This window comes from Stegastes partitus, unplaced genomic scaffold (genome assembly GCF_000690725.1).
Source record: "Stegastes partitus isolate 25-593 unplaced genomic scaffold, Stegastes_partitus-1.0.2 Scaffold348, whole genome shotgun sequence".
Classification (NCBI taxonomy): domain Eukaryota; kingdom Metazoa; phylum Chordata; class Actinopteri; family Pomacentridae; genus Stegastes; species Stegastes partitus.
In genome coordinates this window covers 125,171-141,852 of record NW_007578079.1, presented here as the reverse complement: position 1 = coordinate 141,852, position 16,682 = coordinate 125,171, and the positions used below count along the sequence as shown (strand labels likewise).

Below are 16,682 nucleotides of genomic sequence, written 5' to 3'. Positions count from 1 at the left end.
GGGACATGGAGGGAGTGTTAACCAGGCCGGGACATGAGCATGCCTTCCTTTCACTCTCTGAGCAGAATAGAAGCTGCAGGAAGTGAAGGAATAAAGCGAGCAGAGGGGACATGGGAAGAAAGAGAGGAGCAGGGAGGCGGAAGAGGGGAAGCAACACGGGACTCTGTCCATTCACAGATCTGGAGGGGCGTGGCCACCGTCGCTGCTAGCAACCGGCCCGACCCAGGACCCAGCTCGCTGAGCAGCTTGTGTGTCTGGCAGCGAGCAGGAGTCCTGCCTGTAAAACGTGTGTGCTTTAAAATATGCGAGCGCTTGACCGGACGCCCTCCTCTGATGGGCGCTTGTTGTCCCAGGCGACGGGAAAAAGAAAAGCAGAGGGAAAGAGGCCTCCCACATTCTTGGTGAGGCTGTTGCTATTCAGAGCCTCTTTCATTCACAGGACCGACCCGCTCTTCTGGTCCAGTTTTGTAACGTGACAGTTCTCACCGTCGCCGACGCTAAACCAGCACTTAGACTGATGAAGCTCAACTTCAACTCGTCATGAACTCTGTCACCTGGTGTCAGGTTCTGAACTATTTTCCTGACAAAGTCCCAACACGAAGCACAACTTCTGGTTCTGGTGCGTGTGGAGGCAGCAGTGTGGGCTGGTGCTGGTGGAGGGGCCCACATGCCTGTGGTCTTAACGGTCACATGGACCGATTCTGAGCCTTTTGTTTTTGTTTTGATGCAGATTTTCTGGCCGTAGCACAAAGAAGCATTGTTCAGAGTCCTGTAGATAGAACCCAGCAGCGCCGTGTGTTTTTTTCAGAACACAGCTGTCTTTACTCCTGAACTCTTCTCCAGAGCCGCCCGCCTGTTCCTCCGGTCACCTCCATCATCACGTCTGTGTCTGTGTAATGTGCCGTCCTTGTGGCCTGTCCTCAGCCCACTGTCCCAGGTTCCACTTCACTGGCTTGTTTCCTCCTGGAGAGACGTGGTTGGTTTATTTTACAAGACATTTTAATGCAAACATGCAGCAGACACACACCAGGAGTCTGGACGTCCTGCATTCATGTGTCTTGGTGTTTTTGTGGATAGTCTCTGACATGCTGACGTCTTTTCCAGTAGCTCAGGAACAGATCCAATCTGGAACTCGACATGGCTGATGTGAGGATAATGCAGGACCTTCACGTAAAATATTAAGAAGCACAAAGATCACGTTGGTTGAGTTTAATGGTGTTGAAGCTGCAGTCTGCAGTCGTTTGAAGCTAACGCTGGATAAACATTCCCTTTTACGTTTCAGCGTTCAAACGGTCTGAGAGGAGATTACACCCGGCTCTGTTTGAAGGTTTTACAAAGTCTAACCCATGACAGGAGAGTTGGGCCAATCTCAGGTTCTACTCATGCAGATGTGCTCGGAAACAGTGGATCCAGATGAGTCCAGCGCTGGCAGCAGCTGCCTACGTGACACAACACATTAAAACATGTTCATACCAGCAAAGTGTTCTCTGTTCGTGGTGTTCTCCTCCTGGACAGGTGTGCTGCTGACTTTCCTTTGTCTTGGAGGGGCTGGGTTGGTTGTGAAGGTAGACTTACCTGCCAGCTGTTCTTCACCTGCTTTAAAACTGGATTTGGTCTGAACAGATTCACTGAAGCATCTTCTGCAGTGTTTGTGTAAGTAGCTGTGTGCTAATGCTGCCAAACATCCTGTTGCGTCTCCTGTGAGGATGTCAGCGTTGGTTACCTCACGCCACAAGCCTCATGTCCCCCCCACTTTTCAAGGTACGTTGAAGTGGTTGGTAGATCCCAGGAACCCCGAGGTGGCACAACGAAGCACAGTGATAAGGAGAGCAGGATGGTCACTGTCTCCTCAACACGTCACTCGTAGATTTGACAGCAGCAGCAAACATCTGTCAGTGTGATGATAGAAGCTGAAGAAACCGTTGTGTCTGTGCTGAGTCGCTGCTTCTAACAGCAGAAAGATGCGTATTGCAGCACTGCTACAGGTGAAACAATCGTCGGCGCCTGATAACCTGAAGCCCTCGGTCAGGTGACGTGCAGCACCGTCCCTAAAGGTCACCAGGAAGCAGACTGAGGATGCACTGATTTCTGTCCTGCATGAGTCAGACCTCGCAGGTTTCTCTTCGGCTTATTTTAAGGGTTCCATTGTGTCAGAATCCCACAGCGAGTCCACTTGTGCCGAGAAAGTGGCACCAAGTCCCTGGAAAGTTGTTTCAAATGCTTCAAGCAGAGATGTTGTGAGTTTGGATGGAGCTGTGTAGCCGTGGTTCAGCCTGGTGTCTGTCAGTGCCTGCTTTAGTTTTAGGTGCTGAACACTGTCAGTTACGACGCATCTTTTCTGGAATTAAATGAAGTGCTGTGAAAAAACAAGATTTCAGTGTCACATGAAGCAGACGCTGTCCAGCGGCTCAGGTGTAAAGGCAGAAACCAGCTGGCCATGTCTCAGCAGGCACCTCGGCTCAGCGGTCTGATCAGGGCTGTAGAAGTCAGAGCAGGGAGCTGCAGCTCCGGCTTCACTCCTGCTGGTCCAGCATCCACCAGATCATCTGCTGCCAGGGACCATGTGCTGAGTTAGCATTCTTATTCTGTCACTGCTGCGTCTGCATTCATTGACGTGAAGTTGTCGACGTGGTTTGGATCTTGCAGATGGACAGCACAGACCCGCTGCCTGCTGCTCAGACTCTTTAGGTGACCAGGCGGCTATGAAGCGAGCTCGTGTTGTTCTGCTGCTGTAGCTACTATTTCTCGTCGTTTCTTGTTAAGAGGTTGTAAAAACAACAGCCGACATGATGCACTTGTAGAAGCCTTCAGTGTTCCTCACAGGACCAGAGCAGGTTTGTACAGCAGTCAGTGGTGAGACGAGTCCTTGTTGGGATCTGTCTCATTGTGCCGTGTCAACTGGAAAAATCATTTTACAAGTAAAGAAAGTGGCGGATTGCTGTGAACATATGAAGGGATCTTTATTGTTCTGTGAAACTAGTTTGTGAATTCGTACGACATGCGTCACCAACGCCAGCAGGGTCATTCCTCAGCTGACTTTTGTTCTGGAAGAAGAAACTGAAGTATTCATGCTGTGAAAGCCCAAACCCAGGGTGCGTCTGGAAGTCGTCTTCACACAGCGAGCTCCTGGAACTACTCATTTCCTTCGGTACAATACACCAACCCCATCCTACAGTCCTGATGCTTCAGAATCACTTTATTCTACGTATCCCATTTAAAAATCTGCCAAGAAAAGGCACCAAGTCCCACCCGATCCTTAAAACAACCCAGAGCAGAGCAGGACGTCTCCTCTCTGCTCTGGGTTTCTACCAAACGTCTGATAATCTATTCTGATGCATATTTTTCTTGGTAAATAATCTGCAAATTATTTTCTTTTACTTTAGATGGTTAAAGAGTTAAAGAACAAACAAAAGTCCTATTTGGGACACTGGAAACTGATAATTAAAAAACCAAGTATTCAAACACCAACCTGCCTGTTTAGAGGCAATAACAATGAATATATAGAACGGCATTAAGTCCATTATATATACACATATAAGTGAATATTGATGGAGATCAGTCTGTTCAGCTCAGAACTGCATCTCATTCTAGCTAAACTCTGATCCGATTATTCTTGGGAGTGTACTTTTTATTGTGAAGGAAGCTTTCTTCACTTAAATCCTGCTCTGGATCAGTGGTGATGAATGTGGTTGCAGCAGTTTAGCAGAAACGTGCTGCTTGACTTTGACACCATTTCTATCCCTGTAGCTCCACGCTGATCGTGTTCTGTTCCATAGAATCATGATGAGGCTCAGACAAATCACCGTCCTCTCTTTTGGAAACCCGTCTGTGCTCCACCACTCCGGACCGCTCTTTGTGAGTTATTTGCCTGAAGCCAGATGGGCCCTGGGGGCCCTCGGGGTCCAGCGGCTCAGATCCAGAACCAGAGCCGTGTTTTCCCAGCTTAGCGGGCTGGGGGGCTGGAGCAACAATAACATGTGCTGGGATCACACACTCTGCTCTGGGAAACTTTAAAGGCTGCTGTGGTGAAAAAAAAGCTGCATGTTCCCATGACTGTGTGCAGGATGTCCATATTTGGTCATCTGATCCCGGACCAGTGTGGTGCTGCTCGCTGACAAATGGCTCTGCCGTCCTGACTTGGTGTTTGGGCGAGCCCTCTCCTTCCCTGCTAACAGCAACACCTCTGATCCCTGTACCGTGTTGAAGTATTGATTAGCCTTAGCTGCTGATCGATGGCTGCTTTCTGTTGTGAAACACGTTGCTTTGACGTTGTCTGATTAGCACACTCACTAAGAAGACGACGCACTTTTCACCTGTTACGGTGGTCGATTTGTCCTCAGACACATGTTTAGGATGTGTTGCAGTTTCTTTGGCCGTCATCGCACAGGTTGGTGGATTCAGATCCCAGAGCTGATTCAGGACCCAGAGCATTCAAACTAATGCTCTGGGTTGTTTTTCATGCTGAAGAGCATGATGACATGGTGCATTTAGACAGAATAACATAGAACCTTCCAGTAAGATGCCATGTAGGACTCAGAGTGCTTTGAGCCAAATGCTGAAATGCTCATAATAGTGGTTCCCTTGGTCACCATCTCCATCCACTGTGCTAATAAGCTAATGCTAGCTCGTTTGCACCAGAGACTATGTGCAGCAGAGGCTGATTGGAATGTCATTAGCTTTGCAGGTTTCCATAAACCAAAGTACTGGACAAATTAAAATTACGACCTGATGTTTGATGGAAAATCCAAAGATGGGTTCCATCCTTAAGGCACCATGGACATGTGCCAACTGTCATTGTAATCAGTCCGTTAAAGAGCTCCAGCTGGTAATCGATCAGTCGTCTGTTCAGTCTGAAACTGTCCAGGTCAGCGAGCAGAGTCAAAATCACACGTTTAAGGTGAAGAAAAATTAAATCATTAAGCAAACGTCACTCTGTTTCTTCGACCTTAAATCAGTTCGAAGTCAACAGTCACAAAGATTTGAGTTTAAATTACACACTGATGTTAAGTTGATGCAGTTTCCAGTATTCCAGCATCAGCCCAGCTCATGGAAACAGGCTTTGTCTCTGAAATAGTTCATCTAAATAGGTAAATTCATTTAGTTTGGTTTTGTTTATCTTGCAGTAAATTCAGAGAGGCTCCTTAAATGACTGTATAGATGGTGTTGGTGCTGGTCGGGCTAAATGATAAACCCAATACCCGTGCATCAGATAGCTGTTGAGATGTTTCAGTTTGGACAAAATGATGTGCTCAGCAATCATCTTCAGACACTAGTTTTGCTTTTTAAATCCTTGTTGCTGTTTGACCAGATGGTATCATCGGGTCCGTCTTCATCGTGTTATATTGTCGGTTCTGGGACGTTCCCTGATTGGTGCTGAATGAATACAGCTAAACTGGTTGGTCCCACAGATGCGTAAAAATAGTTGCAAATCTCTCTTGTTCATTTTATTTTGAAAAACTTGGCAGATTCCTTGATGTCATGTTATATTCATCACACCAGTCCCAGTTTACAGGATTTATCTTTTAGTTTGGTCACCATTAGAAACTGGACCGGCTGTGTTCTGCTTCAGTGTGGATCCTGCAGGACAGGACGGCGGCGTCCAGAGGCACATCAACGGGTTTGTCTTGTGCTTTGGTACGTTTGGTGTGACGCTGTCCTGCCTTGCTGAGCTGTTGCATCTTCCTTGTACCTCTTGTTCTGTAGGCTTCCCGTCTGTGTTGGTCATTCTCGCTGCTATCTCACCGTCTCGCTGTCAGTCTGCTCTCAGCCGTCCAGGGCTGGGCTGATCTTTGCTCGGGCCTTTGTCACTCTGTCAGAGATGCAGAGAGGGGATGTCTGTGGACGGAGGAGAGGCCGCCGGTCGGGCTGAGCTGATAAGGGAGGTCGAGTGAAAGACGAGTCACACACAGGACGTTTCTTTACTTGAAGCGTGCGTCTTTCTCCCTGAACTGTTTTCACTTCTTCACCTGTTATCAGGACGCTGTGTGAGATCTGCTCTAATCTTGGAGCTGCTCTGTTTATTTAAAGGCCTCCAGCGAGAGAATGTGTGTCGCAGTCGGAGTTAAATCAACAGCATGTCCCCCCGTGTGATTACCAGTAAATGACTGGTTTATTGTGTGACCCTGGAGTCGCGTAGCTGGAGAGGTTCTGTTTAGAAAAGCTGTTGGTGAGTGACTAAGCTCTGTGTGTTTAAGCCTGAGACAGCACAAATGTGGGTGTTTAAACAAGTGAAATGAGTTTTCCCCAGCAGCCTAATCTCTCTCACCACGCAAAGAAAGCCTTATCTTCTAACTGACCGAGAACCACGCGATGCCTGCTCCTCCCTCGGCTTTCATTACTGCTGTGGACAGTCAAAATGTCCTGGTTAAGCTCGACTGATCCTCTGAAGCCTGAAATGACTGGTTGAGTTTGTAAAGGGATGTGATGATGAGTAAAACACTGCAGCCCGTGATAGTCCTGAGCGTTGACTGGTGGAGCAGAATGCCTCCCTTCTCCACAGGAACCGTGTGCTCCGGAGCCAGTGGGCCACGGTCAGGTGATGAAACACGAAGTTGGGTTGAAGCAGATGGAAAATGGTTTATTTAAAACCACAGAGCCAATAGACAGCCTTTGAAAAGTTTGCACATTGTGACAAAGTAAATCCCAGAGGAGGAGTGTTTGCAGTGACAGATGGTCTGGTGTCCTCCAGCCAGGATCAGGATGGCTTCCAGTGTCCAACAGGGCTCCTGATAGCACAGCCTAACGGCAGCCACGCGCTAACAGGCGACTCTGGTCTGTCTGTGAAAGTTTGTGGCAGTTTGTCTTCCCCATTTAGGCCACAGTTTGCTCAGTGCCAGACAAGCTGTGTTTACTGTTTTCTTCTCATCCAGGCTTCAGTGCATCGACCCACATGGAGGCTTAAAACGATGCACAATGACAAATGTGTTCTGGCGTTGTGAGTCATCGGGCATCACTCGGGCTTCACGGTGCATCAGACACACCTCAGCAGCACTCGGCCTGTTACTCATGCCCGTCGCACACAGAACAGTTCTGATGGGCGGGTTTATTCTAGAAACCAGAGGTGGTTGTTGACAACATTAAGAACCGCTGGATGCTGCAGCACAGAACCAGCATCTTAGACCAAAGCAAATGGGGGTGCTGGCCGCACCTTCCCAGCAGCAACCATCCGCCCACGCTACAGCATGGTGAGATACCCTGAGCTGGTGTCGGCCCGGTAGCACATACACTGAACCCACGGAGCTGGTGTCGGTCCGGTAGCACATACACTGAACGCACTGAGCTGGTGTCGGTCCGGTAGCACATACACTGAACACACTGAGCTGGTGTCGGTCCGGTAGCACATACAGTTGGGCCGGATCGGCTGCAGATGCGTGGACCAGAGAAGCTGAGGTTACAGAACACATAGAGCGAGCTGCTTTTCTTTATTTAGCTAATAGTCATTGCTATACAGATGCTATGCTAATGTTTAAAGTACCTTTAAAAAGCCCTAAAGATGCACTTTTCAGTTTCTTTTTAACCCCAGAGACACACGTGGATCTGAATCCACCAACCTGTGCGACCCTCGGATGACGGCCAAAGAAACTGCAACATGATGAAAAGGACAAGAAATAAAAAAGACGCCCGTTAGACAAAATGAAGTTAATGTTCTGCAGGTTAATTAGAGCTACAAAACAACTGTAACTTCAGGTACAAGTTGGGATACGTGATCAAAGAACACACGTTTGAAGCAGCTGAACTTGGAGAAGTGCTGATCAAGAATAGTTTCTCAATTTCTGTGAATATTTTCTCCTGATTGTATTTGTGGGACTTCAGTGTTACATTCCCGTGATATCCGGAGCTGTGGGAGCCGCTGCTGTTTAGGTTATAGCCAGTGAATGTCTGAAGTGTACGTGGAGACCCAAAGTGGCGTGACACAGGAGCCACGGTTTGAGATGACGGAGAAGATTGGGAGCTTACTTAGTCCTACAGCACTGGTACAGGATCTCTGAGGCTGAGCATCACTGGCATCACAGAATCCATTATCACCCTTTACACTATCTGTCCTGCCTAGAAACGGTTCTGCAAAGCAGCATCAGAGGCAGAATGAAACCTAACATGAACAATCTTATTGCTGAAATGCTCATGGCTGTGATCAGAGCTGGCATAACAACAGATAAAGCACATTTGTGACCCTTCATGTTGCTCATTGAGAAGAACCTGCCCACACCGATCCCAGCTGTCCAGCCCTCGTTTCAGCTGCAGGCGATCTTCACATCGCTGATATCCTCCACAAATCAGGCAGGAATGTAATAACGGTAGGTTAGCTGGGAGATCACTGAGAGTTATTGCTGTTACTAAACTCTTTTTTTTTTTTTCCTGCCTCTGTGCTGTTTCCAGGAAGGACGAGAGCAGTATGAGCTGGCTGCCACTTCGGAGCAGGGAGGCAAGAAGAAGGGGAAGGGCAAGAAGAAAGAGAAGGACATGGATGAACTGAAGAAAGAAGTGGACATGGTGAGTGTTCACGTTCATCTCCTCACATGGTCCACTCTCCTGCTCAGGAGGACATCCCATCCTCTCTGCTGTGGTGGCTGTCATGTCTGTCCTCCATTCATGAGCCTCTCTCGTGTAAACTCCGCTACCAGAGCGAAGCAGAGTGAAACTCAAAGCCCACAACATGTTCTATGTTCACAGATCCATCGTACCTTTTCTGACATGGTTTCTCCCCACCAGTCTTCACTGCCTTCCCTCTGCCTGTCCTCCTGTCCTTTCTTTTATCCAGTTCCTCCTCTCCTTCTCTTGCTTCCTTCTCCCCTCCCCTGTGTCCTTTCTTCTCATCCGTTCATTTCCGCCCCTCAAACTCTGAATGTTTCCTTATCATTGTTGTAAGAGGTGCTCCTTTTAAAATGAAAGATCGGCACACAAAGAGCTGGAAATGTCGCCAGCTCCTGGCACATTGAACCCACACACACTTGACTGATGCACCGTGTCTTTGTGTCCTTGCAGGATGATCACAAGCTGACCCTGGATGAGCTCAATCGCAAATATGGAACCGACCTCAGCAACGTGAGTGAGATAGGAGTTGTGTGTTTGTGCCCATCTATGAACTTTTTAACCTCAGACTCCAGTGGTGTCTCGTCTGCAGCTTTAAAAGTTACTGAGATGTTGTTCCAGCAGCCGATGTTCTTCTCTCCAAACTCTGGCACCATGGTAGAAAGTGCTCCATCTGGCCTGGCGGTTAGATACTGATCGCATATGAGCCACTGTTTGCTGTTAGCTTCCATTTTTCTCCCCGTCTGACGGTTGACATTCAGCTGATGAATGATTAATGAGGCTCAGATGAATTAAACAGAGAAACTTTGTTTAAAGAGGGAAGACGTCCTCATGAAGAAGAGCTATGGAGGCTGTGATCAGCCGCTCCAGAGGCCAGATGAAACAGAACACGGTCAAAAGAACAGAGAGGACATGTCGACTCATCTCAGTGCAGTTTGGAGACTGACAATAGTTTACATTTGTTCTCGCTGATCATCTGGAGAAGGCCAGGTTCAGATATTTTCTTACCGTAACTGATGATCAAAAAGTCTTATCGAGCTTTGTTACCGTCACAGCGGCCCAGTCAGCTTCGACACGGTCCCTCACACAGCTTCTTCAGCTCCTCCACATTCACTCAATAGAATAAACTAGCTCTGTTCTACACACAGCAGCATCTGCTGACAACTCGTTTTTATTTTCAAGTTCAGTTTTTGTGCCGACACTTAAAGGAAATGTACTTTCATTACCAAACCCGTATCAGATAACTTGGATAAACGGGACACTGACATGTTTTCCTGAAACATCGATGGACTCCATCAGAGTAGAGACGGAGCTCCAACCCCCACCAAGCAGTCTCTCTCCTCATGCAAATGTGCTCCTGGTCATGCAGGAAAGATCAAGGAGAATCGTAAATCAGTGCCTCTAACGGGGGCCTCCAGCGCTGCAAGTGCGTGCATGCCATGCGTGTGCAACTGTGGTGAATAATTTATTAGGCACAGAAACCCCCTCTGCCCTGATTTCATACCGTCATCTCTTCTCCTCAGTGTCCTCCTTTACCTTCCTCCTCCTCCTGCGTTCCTCCTCCTACCTGCTATTGAAGGACATGGCTGTTTTCTGTTGATGCTGTGTTGCTAGGCAATTGTTAACACCTACAGTCCCCTCTGGACCGAAACATGTGGCACTGAGGTTATGTGTGCATGTGTGGCTGCTGGAACAACAATAATTAGAAAAGATAAGTCTAGCACCACTGTAGCCAGGTCTGTATCTTTTCCTCACACCAGGGTTTGACCAGTGCGAAGGCTGCTGAGATTCTGGCCCGTGATGGACCCAACGCCCTCACTCCTCCTCCCACCACCCCAGAGTGGGTCAAATTCTGCAAACAGGTACCTTCAGCTTTCTTTTCAATACGATGGAGAAACAGTGTTCAGGAAGTCTCTCCTGATACGCGTCTCCGAGTGTTTTACAGTCAGACATGATGCTCACAAGCTTCACTCTGTTCTCTGTTCCTCCAGATGTTTGGTGGTTTCTCCATGCTTCTGTGGACCGGTGCCATCCTCTGTTTCCTGGCTTATGGTATTCAGGCTGCAATGGAGGACGAGCCAGCCAACGATAATGTAAGAGAAGGTCTTTGGTACCACCCTAACCCACCGAGCTGGTTCCAGTGCTGGTTCCGTGCTAGTGCCCGACTTAGCACCAGTTGTTTGTGTTTCCACCGCCTAAGCACCGGCTCCAGGTTCTCAGAGCCGGTGCTTTTCAGTCACCAACTCTCTGCTGGGCCAGAGCTCAGCACTGAGTCCATCAGGGGCTGGGGGCGGGGCTATCGGGACCACCGGTACCGATGGATGGGACACACAAGAGGTGATTTGTGTCGTTTTTCACCAGGACGTCTCTGATCCGATCACAGATGTACTGAATGAGTCCCGGGACACACAGAAGTTCTGCACAAACTTAATCTGCTCATAGAAAAGACCTCATGAGAACAGATCACTGGGCTTCATCCTGGATAGATCTGACAGCAGAACCTCCTGGTTCACTCTGTTAAAGTCATCTCTGGTCTCACACCGGTCTGAGCACAGCGGCCACCAGCAGCAGCTAGCACAGCCTGCTATGTGGGGCGTTCAGGGAACATCGTAAACTGTAGAGTCTATGGATAGGGTTAGGTTTAGGAACATGGGAACATGTTCAGCAGGTCAGATGTTTCTCCTGTGACCAGGTGGGAAGTGCGACCAGATGAGAAAGTTGGTCACACCGGTACCAAAGTCAGTCTGGAGTCCTGTGTGGACTTCTGTGTGGCGCCAGCGGTAAACGGCTCTGTATGCAGTGATGTACGGTTCTGACTGGGCTCCTGGCTGATGGAAAAGCAACCGGTTCTTTGGAGGTGCCAGATTTGAACCAACTAAGCACTGGAACTAGCACCTGGTTGTTGTTGGTGGAAAAGGGGTGTTGGATGTCTTGATGTGGTGCATCATTCAAGCACAACTTGATCACAGTACCCTAAAATATTTCAGAATTTATGAGGAAGGGCAACTCAGAGAGATCTTAGAGATGTTGTGTGCTGACAGCATGCTGACCAACATATTCACCTGTTGGCATGATAATGAAATGAAAAATACTTTATTTATCCAAGAAGGCAAATTCAATAAGGGATCAGTTTACTGTTTACTGGAACTAATCTCATAAAAACATATGATGTGAGGAGATGTTGGTTCAGGTTTAGTCTGACTGATGGATCCTGAAAGTAATGGTCCTAAAACCTTGAATAGCAAACGGAGGAGACGTTGTCTGCAAGAAGAGAGTTTTTGAAATCTGATTTTCTGTTTTGATGTTCATAGCTGTACCTGGGTGTCGTGCTTTCTGCTGTGGTCATCATCACTGGCTGCTTCTCCTACTACCAAGAGGCCAAGAGCTCCAAGATCATGGACTCATTCAAGAACCTGGTCCCACAGGTGACCTTCACATTTTAAACCCTTCATGTTCACGTGAGCCAAAAGATCCCTGATGACTGATTTGCACACAACACAACACTGAAACCAGGAGTATCATCATGTCAGCTGCTGTGTTAAGGTTTCAGCCTGGTTCCTGTACAGAAACGATCACATGCTCTTGACATCTCATTGTCCTTGTTCAGTCGTTTGGATGCTAACAATGAAAATCCTTTCACGATGCTAACATATTGGGCTCTGTGTGCATGTCGGACACTGGAGGCAGCTACAACAGACTCAGTCTCACGTTCTCCTTTGTCTCCGTCATGTCTCGTCTCATAGCAAGCCCTGGTGGTCCGTGACGGTGAGAAGAAGAGCATCAACGCTGAGGAGGTGGTGGTTGGGGATCTAGTGGAGGTGAAAGGTGGAGACAGGATCCCTGCTGATCTGAGGATCATCTCTGCTCACGGCTGCAAGGTGACAAGTTTTTTTCTTCCGTCTAGGAACCTTTTTTAAGGATTTGAACCTGAATTAAAACCTTAAAAGAGTTCCTGGACTTACCTTTCTGTCTGCACTGTGCTTGAGTTCGCACTTGAACAAATAGGATTTGTTGGAGCCTTGAACCTCTTGAAGGTTACTGCAGATATGTCATATATACATATTGAATGACAAAAAGCTTTCTTTCATAAAACCTAAGAACACTGTGAGCAATTCACTCTCACTTGTTGTTAAAATGGTTTTGAAACGATGCCGAGGCCTCTTTGTGTTCGTTTTTTAACACTGAATGATCAAACTGCCATCTGACAGTGAAGTAGAGCTTCAAGCACCACATCACCCTCTTAGACTTTTCCTTTGAAGGCACTGTTTTAATGAATAGACTCATCACATCACAAGAGCCGGGATTCTTAAAAGAACAGAGAACAGGTCTGTGAGCCATTTTGGGTCCTACGCTAAGCACCTGACTGCATCCTGCCACAGCCAGTCTGTGTTCACCTCTGGATCATTCACCTGCCTCGTTTAGCTGCTGCTCCACTGTGGAGCCAAAGTGCCGTTTGACCTGCATCTGCTGTTTGGTAGCTGTTCTGACCACAGAAATAAGGGTGAAGGAGAAAGAAACACGTAACCTTTTGCCAGTCATTGGATCTGTCTGTGTGTTGTAAATAAGACGGATGAAGCCATTTTCTTCTTTTTCCCTCTTCCAGGTGGACAACTCCTCCCTGACCGGTGAATCCGAGCCCCAGACGCGTACTCCTGACTTCTCCAATGAGAACCCACTGGAGACCAGGAACATTGCTTTCTTCTCCACCAACTGCGTTGAAGGTATGGCAACAGGTTACACAAGAGACGGAGCAAGGTTTCATCTCTGTGTCAGAGGTTTTGTAGGTAAATCACAGATGCTTTCACATGCCTGCTACAGGAACTGCACGAGGTATCGTGATCAGCACCGGCGATCGTACTGTCATGGGTCGTATCGCCACACTCGCCTCTGGACTCGAGGTCGGACGTACCCCCATCTCCATCGAGATCGAACACTTCATCCACATCATCACCGGCGTGGCTGTCTTCCTGGGCGTTTCCTTCTTCATCCTGTCCCTGATCCTCGGGTACACCTGGCTGGAGGCCGTCATCTTCCTCATCGGTATCATCGTCGCCAACGTGCCAGAAGGTCTCCTGGCTACTGTCACTGTGAGTCTGGATGTTTCATGTGATGAAGGATCCCGCTACAGATCCCAAAAGCAGCTCAGCTGTCAACTGACCAAAGCAATCGCATCTCTAGGTGTGTCTGACCCTGACTGCTAAGCGTATGGCCAAGAAGAACTGCCTGGTGAAGAACCTGGAAGCTGTCGAGACTCTGGGCTCCACCTCCACCATCTGCTCAGACAAGACCGGCACCCTGACCCAGAACAGGATGACTGTGGCCCACATGTGGTTCGACAACCAGATCCACGAGGCCGACACCACTGAGAACCAGAGCGGTACCTCCTTTGACCGGAGCTCGGCCACCTGGGCTGCTCTGGCTAGAATCGCCGGACTGTGCAACCGAGCCGTGTTCCTGGCGGAGCAGAGCAACATTCCCATTCTGAAGGCAGGTTCTTTCTATTTTAACACCTCATTTTCCTGCAGCAACTGTTTGTCTTGTACCTTTTTTTTTTTTTTTTTACATGACTTGTATGTTTTTTGAGAAATAATTAGCTGTTAAAACTCGAAGCAGGAGTGTGTGCGATCTGTTCTGCTTTGTTCAACTACAAGAAAGGTTCTTCTGTTCATTCTCAGCCTGTAGCTTGTGTGCTCATCATGTGGGCAGGAGGGAGAAGTTCTGTACTGCTGACTCATATTCAATTTGAATGCCCCTTTTCAAACAATTTAAAAATTCTGTTAAAACAAGTGTTTTTCTTCTTCACTTCCTTTAAAGCAATGCCAGCTCCTGGTCAAGTGCTCCAGCCTGATGAAACACTCACTTCTATGAAAAGAAACACACACTGTAGTGATGTTGCTGCAGATACTGTGCACGCCTTTGGTTCCACAAACACATTTTAGAACGAGTGTCTTGACCTTCATTCCTCAGACATTTCCAAAGCTGTGACATCGTGAGGAGATGCAGCTTCCAGAGTGTATTCTTGACCAAAGCAGGCCAATGGCAGCGATAGTCGTGTTACGAAACAAAACGGTGATGCGGCGATAAAGATATTTACCGACCTACACAGCTTGCTTTTCAGTCCAGTTCACCTCAAAACTTAGAATTTGTGTACCTCTCAGGGAGATACTTCAGAGTATCCTGGAGGGGAGAAGTGTCCGAACCACACAACCTGTCCACAGGGGTTCCTCAGGGGTCAGTGCTCGGTCCCCTTCTCTTCTCAATTTACACAACGTCACTTGGTGCAATAATCCAGGCCGTGGTTTCTCATACCGTTGCTATGCTGATGATACCCAGCTCTTCCTGTCGTTCCCCTGGACGACCACACGGTCTCTGCTGGATCTCATCATGCCTTGCAGACATCTCAGCCTGGTTGAGGTCAGCCTCTCTGAGACTGAGCTCCTTGTCATCCCAGCCAGTCCCTCTCTACAACAAGGAATCAGCATCCAGCTGATCCAACCCAACTCAGACCCACTAAATCTGACAGAATCTTGGGCGTCATGATTGGTGACCAGCTGACCTTCAAGGCTCATGTGGCCTCTGTTGCTCGGTCGTGTCGATTCGTCCTGTACAGCATCAGGAAGATCAGACCTTTCCTGTCTGAACATGCAGCACAACTCCTGGTCCAGGCTCTCATCATATCATCGACTACTGCAGCTCCTTACTGGCAGGCCTCCTGCATCCACAGTCAAACCTCTGCAGATGATCCAGAACCAGCAGCCCGTCTGGTGTTCAACCAGCCACAAACAGCTCATGGACTGTTCTGATCGATCACTGGCTTCCAGCTGCTTCAAATCCAAACTCTGACGCTGAAGCAGAACCACAGAGAGAACATCTCCTCCTGCCTGAACTCTCTCCTTCAGGTCTACACTCCCTCTGCTCACTAACTGGACCAACCAGAGCCTCCTGGTCCAACCACCACAACAGGGCCAGGTCGGTAGCTGGACTCTGTGGTTCCTCGGTGGTGGAACGAGTTACCAGACTCGGTGCAGAGTCAAATCTCTGTTCAGAGGGTTAATAAAGAATGATTTTGGATCTTTGATAACAGATGTTTAAAAATTGTAAATGAAAGCAAATCTCTGATTGTGTTTCTGAGTTCATCTGGTTTTACTTGTGCCACCTCGCACACAGACTTGTTTTCCAGCTTCTGCTCACCTCCCAGGAGTGCACACACACACACACATACACCAACATAATTATCCTGAGCCCCACCCCCCCAAAACACACACACACACACACACACACACACACACAGCTGTGTAACTGTCTCTCCGGCTTTGCTCTGGTTTCCAGCCTCTGTGTTAATAACCAGTCTACGCGGCGAGTCTCGGTGCGTCCGTGTTTCCTCGTGTGTTAATCACCTGTAAATGTCTGGCTGGCATCATGGCTCTAATTAACAGCCATTTTCTTTTCACTGCTCATTATTTTCCCCCAGTTACTGTAACAAGAGTGAGAGAAGCGTAAACATGGGGTTGGTTTTTATCAAGGCCAGTAATTATGATGAGAAAATTAGCATTTTTCTTTTGTGGGCAGAATCCCAAACAAACCTTTGTGTTGTCTTGTGTTTTTGCAGTGTAGGTGGACACAATCAATGAGTAAGACGGAGATTTTCTGTGCTGGATTCAACTGAGAATATTTGTTTTTCAAATTATATATGAAGCCGAGTGTTTAACAAACCAACGGAACAGTTCTGGCCTCTGATTAATCTGATTAATCTTCCTCCTCCAGAGAGATGTGGCCGGTGACGCCTCTGAGTCGGCTCTGCTCAAATGTATTGAGCTGTGCTGCGGATCGGTCCAGGAAATGAGAGACAAAACCCCCAAAATTGCTGAAATCCCATTCAACTCCACCAACAAGTACCAGGTATGGAAACTGAGGTTTACAAAATGGAACAAATATTCTAATGGTACTGATTTTTATATTGATTCCAGGCGCCGCCACAGGAAGACCAATCATCACAGCTGCTTTTTGAAAATAGTTTGGAAATGTTATGTGCTTACTAAAATACTAAGGGTCAGCTTATCTGACATCCATCCATCCATCATCTCTACACCTTAACCCTCACCAGGGTGGTGGGGGGTGGAGCCTATCCCAGCTGACTCAGGGTGAAGGCAGGT

General features: G+C 47.9%; 1 protein-coding gene across 1 annotated transcript in view; it reads left to right on the top strand.

The window, feature by feature from the left end:
• The window catches only part of LOC103358974 (sodium/potassium-transporting ATPase subunit alpha-1-like), a 27,553-nt gene that overhangs the window by 4,906 nt on the left and 5,965 nt on the right, over positions 1–16,682 (top strand). Inside the window, exons 2-11 of the mRNA XM_008284137.1 lie at positions 8,377–8,490; positions 8,983–9,042; positions 10,290–10,391; positions 10,521–10,622; positions 11,841–11,954; positions 12,273–12,407; positions 13,133–13,250; positions 13,348–13,616; positions 13,708–14,016; positions 16,294–16,611. Of these exons, the coding sequence (XP_008282359.1) occupies positions 8,377–8,490; positions 8,983–9,042; positions 10,290–10,391; positions 10,521–10,622; positions 11,841–11,954; positions 12,273–12,407; positions 13,133–13,250; positions 13,348–13,616; positions 13,708–14,016; positions 16,294–16,611 (1,641 nt within the window). The remainder of the gene's footprint in view (positions 1–8,376; positions 8,491–8,982; positions 9,043–10,289; positions 10,392–10,520; positions 10,623–11,840; positions 11,955–12,272; positions 12,408–13,132; positions 13,251–13,347; positions 13,617–13,707; positions 14,017–16,293; positions 16,612–16,682) is intronic.